This window comes from Callospermophilus lateralis, chromosome 14, assembly GCF_048772815.1.
Source record: "Callospermophilus lateralis isolate mCalLat2 chromosome 14, mCalLat2.hap1, whole genome shotgun sequence".
Taxonomy (NCBI): Eukaryota; Metazoa; Chordata; class Mammalia; order Rodentia; family Sciuridae; genus Callospermophilus; species Callospermophilus lateralis.
In genome coordinates, this window is record NC_135318.1 from 57,707,930 (window position 1) to 57,713,182 (window position 5,253).

Sequence of the window (5,253 nt, forward strand, 5' to 3'; positions counted from 1 at the left end):
CACTAGGAGTGGGTTGGCTGCCCTCCCCTCTAGACCCTCAGCTTCTCAGGGGGCAGGGACTAGGACTTCCGTGCCTGTCTTGGCTCCTTCGCTCAGAGGCACGGCAGTGGCTAGACTTCTTAAATCCTCCAGAAGTTACAGGGAACCAGCGAGGCTTCCCCACCGCTTCCCTTCAGGGACCTCCACTCTATGGCCCCTACTCCTCCTGCTGGCACATGCTGCCCCAGCTCTGGGTGAGAAGCTCCTGGGACACAAGTCTGGGAGCTCCACTGGAAGCACTGGTGACATGATGGCCTGACACATTTTCCACCAGCTGAGCAAATGCCAATCTCCTTTCTGGAGGTACTTCTAGTATCTACAAGTGATTCTTTCTTTCTTTCTTTTTTTGGGGGTGGGTGTACTAGGGATTGAACTCAGGGGCACTCAAGCACTGAGCCACACCCCCAGCCCTATTTTGTATTTTATTTAGAAACTGAGTTGCTTAGCACCTCACTGTTGCTGAGGCTGCTTTGAACTCGCGATCCTCCTGCTTCAGCATCCTGAGCTGCTGGAGTTATGGGTCTGCACCACCGTATCCAGCTCAAATAATTCTTTCTGGGCTTATGACTGACTTACCTCTAGTGGTGGGGACACTCCCTCCCTCTCAGAGATGATAGGGAGCCCATTGTCACTCCACAAAATTGACCATTCCTGGTTCCCCTTTTCTTGTACCATATTAGGAGGAGGGTTGGGGTGCTGGGCAGTAGTGGCAGGATCAGATGTACCTCCTCTCAGAGACCCAGAAATAGGTCCCTGCCCTTTGTTGGTGGCTCTGTTTAGAATTTTGGTGCTTTGTTCCCTTTTGTCCTCAGCTTTGAGCATGTGGTCAGAAAGACCCCCTCAATGACCTGCCACATTCTGCCTATTGTCATGTTGAGAAGTTTGACCTTAATGGGGAATGGGGACAGAGGACCTTCTAATAAGACTCAAAAGGCCAGACTGAGCTAGGAAGCACTTCCTCCAGAGGCCATGGGGGCCAAGGGTAGAGGCAGTGGTGGGATTGTCCGTAGACTGGGTAACTGACCTCTGCCCCATGTCCCAGAGGGCCCCACTTTGGCCTCCTCTCGCCATGTCCTTCCCTAGGGGATAAGGATTCTGCAAAGCCAAGGAGTTATTATGCCCATTAGGGACCTGCACCCACCTTAGCCCACCCCCAGGTTGTCCAGGACTCCAGAGTTCCTGTCAAGTGACGCTTCTAGTGCTTGCCTGGGCCATGCTCAAGTCAGTCCTTCTGAAGAAAGGCTTTATTCAGAACTCCAGGTCCAACATGGGCTGTTTGCAGAGTGTGAACAGGATGGGGTGGCCACACGTGTGTGTCAGAGCCAGGTCAGGCCATGAGACAAAGGCTTCCATTTAGCCTCTTGCCTCTGCAGGTACTTGGGTTGGGCCTGGGGTAGAGTCCTTTACAGTATTGGGCTTCCCACCTTGGAATCACCTGGTGAACGGTAAAAACTGCCAGAACCTGGATTCTAACCACCCCCATTCTGAGCTGATTGGGTGAAACTAGCAGTGAGTTAATAGGTGGCTCCCAGGTGTCTCTCATGGGTGGCCAGGGTCAAAAGGTACTGATATGGAAATGATCAGGTCAGAGAGGACACAGGAAGAGAAGAGGCTCTGCTCTAGTAAGTGCCCACCACAGGGAGGAGGCTTCTGCCTTCCCCCGTGTCTACTTGGGTGGATGGAGATGATCATAATGGAAGAGGGGATGCAGGTCCCTATTTGGAGGAGTAACTAAACTTCATCTGTGAGTGTGGAGTTTGGGGCTTTGAGACATCCATAGGATGATGTCTAATAGACAGTTGGACGCCCAGCCTGGACTTCAGTTCAAAGGCCAGTGCCTGAGGCAGCATATAGATGGTGGCCAAAGCCATGAACTTGACTACCAGCCCAAAGTGCGTAGGCTAAGAAGGGAACTCCAGGACTTCAGTTGTACCCCCAAATTCCATCCTCCATCAGCCAATTCATTCCTCCATTCTAGGTCACAGTAAACTTTAGCAATGAAGGGGTGTTTACAATTTGGGGACAAGGGTCCCTACTCATTTCACCCAGAGCAGACTGGTTGCAGGAAGACCTTAATGACAATCTGCTCTTCTTTCCCCTCTCTTTCCTCACCCCTATGCCCCTGCCCCCGGCCCACACACTTCCTCTCCTTTTCTCCTCCCACTTTCCCTACTCTGCTTTGTCTGTCCCCCTTCCCTGCCGACACCCCCTCCCCACCCTCCGCCCCAAGGTGAAGGTCTGGTTCCAGAACCGCCGCACCAAGCAGAAGAAAGACCAGAGCAGAGACCTGGAGAAGCAGGCTTCCTCCTCAGCTTCCGAGGCCTTCGCCACCTCCAACATTCTACGGCTGCTGGAGCAGGGCCGGCTGCTCTCGGTGCCCAGGGCCCCCAGCCTCCTGGCACTGACCCCTAGCCTGCCTGGCCTGCCTGCTGGCCATAGGGGCTCCTCTTTGGGTGACCCCAGGAACTCCTCCCCACGCGTCAACCCGCTGCCCTCGGCCTCGACATCTCCCCCGCTGCCGCCCCCTCTGCCAGCCGTCTGCTTTTCCATGGCCCCCCTCCTGGACCTGCCTGCAGGCTACGAACTCGGCTCCTCAGCCTTTGAGCCCTACAGCCGGCTAGAACGGAAAGTAGCCAGCCCTGGAGGCGGAGGCAGCAAGAACGCTAACACTTAAACTCCCACTCCTGTGTGACACTGAGTCCCCAAGCACAGCACCGCCCCAGCCTCCTGAGCCCCAGTGGACTGCACTGAGCAGGCCCAGAAGAGAGGGGTGGCTGCTGCAGCCCCTCCCCACCTGCCCCAGCTCAGAGACTCGACCAAATGGCCTTGGTCCCCGCAGCTCGTGTGTGTGAGTGCAGTGTGCGTGTGTCTCTCACTGAAATAAAGGAAAACGATGACAAGAAGGGAAACAGGCCCCGCAGCAACACCTCATTCCGTTTTGTCCCTGTCCTCTGTGATGGAAAAATGGGCTCAGAGTGAGGGGGGACTTAGAGGGGAGGTCCTAGAATCTGAGGTTGCAGGTGGGTCACGGTATGGTATCCACTGTGTTTGTCAATAGGTCCCTGACTCTCACTCCCAACTGAGCTCCCACCCAGGCACCCCAAAGTCCCCAGGTGCCAACATCAAAGCTTTCATTGGTTAAGTGTTATTCTTTGCAAGCTCCTCTTTGAAACTTAAAAATACTTGCAAGGGTGGTTCACACCTGTAATCCCAGCAACTTGGGTTGAGTCAGGAGGATTGCACAATGGAGGCTAGCCTCAGCAACTCAGCAAGACCCTGAGCTACTTAGTGAGACCCTGTCTCAAAATAACAATAAAAAGGGCTGGGGATGTGGCTCAGTGGGAGAGCAACCTGGTTTCAATACTTGGACCAAAAATAAAAATACGTGAGAGGGGAAAATTGGGCAAACAATGCAAAGTGAGAGCAGATCTGGAGAGGAGGAGAGATGGCATCAAAGCTGAATCCAGGCAGGACCCCAGAGTTTAGAAGGGGCCTGCCTAGGGCAAACATGCAACATGAGGCACTTAAATTTTTTTTTCTTATTTTCTTTTTTCTCAAGGCACTTTCATTTAACTTTAATTTTGTGATAACTAGACCTATACAAAGTTGCAAAAATAGGACAACAGAGTTCCTTCCACCCAATTTCCTGCAACGGTTGCATCTTCCATAACAAGTTAAATATCAAATCGGGAAACTGACATTGGTACCATGTGTGCAGTTCCCTGTCTTTTCATCACCTGAGTAGATTCGTGGACACCATGCCATGAGGATGCTCCATCACCATAAAGATTACCCTCATGTTGCGCCTTTATGGTCACACACACACTCACCCCAACAGTAGAGCTCATTGACAGAATGGGAGTGGGACCCAAGGCCTGAAATAGGTCCTCACCTGGAAGATGCAGGGTGAAATTTGGGCCCTGTGGGCAGAAAAGACAAGCACAGCCTGCTCCAGTCTGCTTTGGGGGACACAGTAGCTGCCACTGTGGTTTCAAATTGGCTGCACTGACAAAGTCCCCCAGAGTGAGGTGCTGGGAGCCAGGGATACCCAACAACTGCACGTCCGCCTTTCCCTCTTTTCAGGTGGTATAGTTTAGGGAGGTGTTTAGAAATGCAGGAAGTCCTGAGTCTGGAATGAGGCATGGAGGTGACCTGGCAGAACTTGGGTTAGCCAGTCCAGCCAATACCCAGCATCTATTCTGCCTTGTTTGGCACCTGTGAGACACTCTACAGGCCCTGGGGTAGCACAACTGCTTTAGTCTCTCGGCACAGAGAGGACTCCTGGGAAGCAGTGGTGAGGTTCCAGGTAGAACACAGGCCAGGCTATGGGCATGCTTGATTTTTAACTCCAAATGTTGAGATAAGCAACACATAGGCCTCCATGTGTATTCTGTCCCAGGATGAGCATGACAAGGCAGGCCTGAGGTATGGGAGCTGGAGGTGAACGCAAGAAGGTGAGTCTGGGTTCTTCAGCCAGCCTGGTTTCTCAGGCAGTTCTCAATGGCCTAAGACAGAAAGACTAAAGGAGACCCAGGTCTGGTGGAAGACACAGGCTCAGCTCTTGGGGCTCACAGCCCAGCCACAGCAATGAGAGGCCTTTCCTCAGGGAGGCCAGATGTGTGGTGAATCCAGGGCACTGGAGAAGCCAGGGAAGCCTTCCTGTAGGAGATGGACTGAAGCTGGCTAGAAGAGGATCCTCTGTAGACGTTGAAAAAAGATGATGGTGGAATTGTGCCAGGGAAGAAATGCCTGTGTAGTGTGCAAGAGGCACAGGGTGAGGGCAGCTTGCCAGAAGCCGAGTGTGGGAAGGAGACCAGGAAGAGATGTGGTGAGGGGCATGGGGACTGTGGAGAGCACCGGCAGTTCCAGGGGGGAGCCGCATTTACACTCCCTGTGGGTTGTGGGCAGAGGATCAGCCAAGCACAGAGGTTAGAGAGAGGCGCGTTCCTCCTCTGCCCTCCTTCCTCACCATCCTCCACCTCCCAGGTCTGCCCAGCCTGTGCCCAGCCTGTGGAGAAAGCTTCAGAGCTGGAACCCCGGGCTTCCCTGTTTACAGTCAACCTGGGGGAGGAGCGGGGAGGGCGTGGGAGGAGGGCGAAGGAAGGGGCGGTGGCCGCAGGTGCAGGCTGGCAGTTCACTCCAGCTCAGTGGGGCCTGAAGTCGTAGAGCTGCCACCAGCCTCCTCAGGCACTGACTCCCAGGCCACCACACACC

At 53.9% G+C, this 5,253-nt stretch overlaps 1 protein-coding gene across 1 annotated transcript in view; it reads left to right on the plus strand.

The window, feature by feature from the left end:
- Vax2 (ventral anterior homeobox 2) overlaps nt 1-2,951 on the plus strand; it is a 29,687-nt gene extending 26,736 nt beyond the window's left edge. The window contains exon 3 of the mRNA XM_076833718.2: nt 2,270-2,951. Within this exon, the coding sequence (XP_076689833.1) occupies nt 2,270-2,713 (444 nt within the window). The 3' untranslated portion in view covers nt 2,714-2,951. The remainder of the gene's footprint in view (nt 1-2,269) is intronic.
- Nucleotides 2,952-5,253: the final 2,302 nt, after the last annotated feature.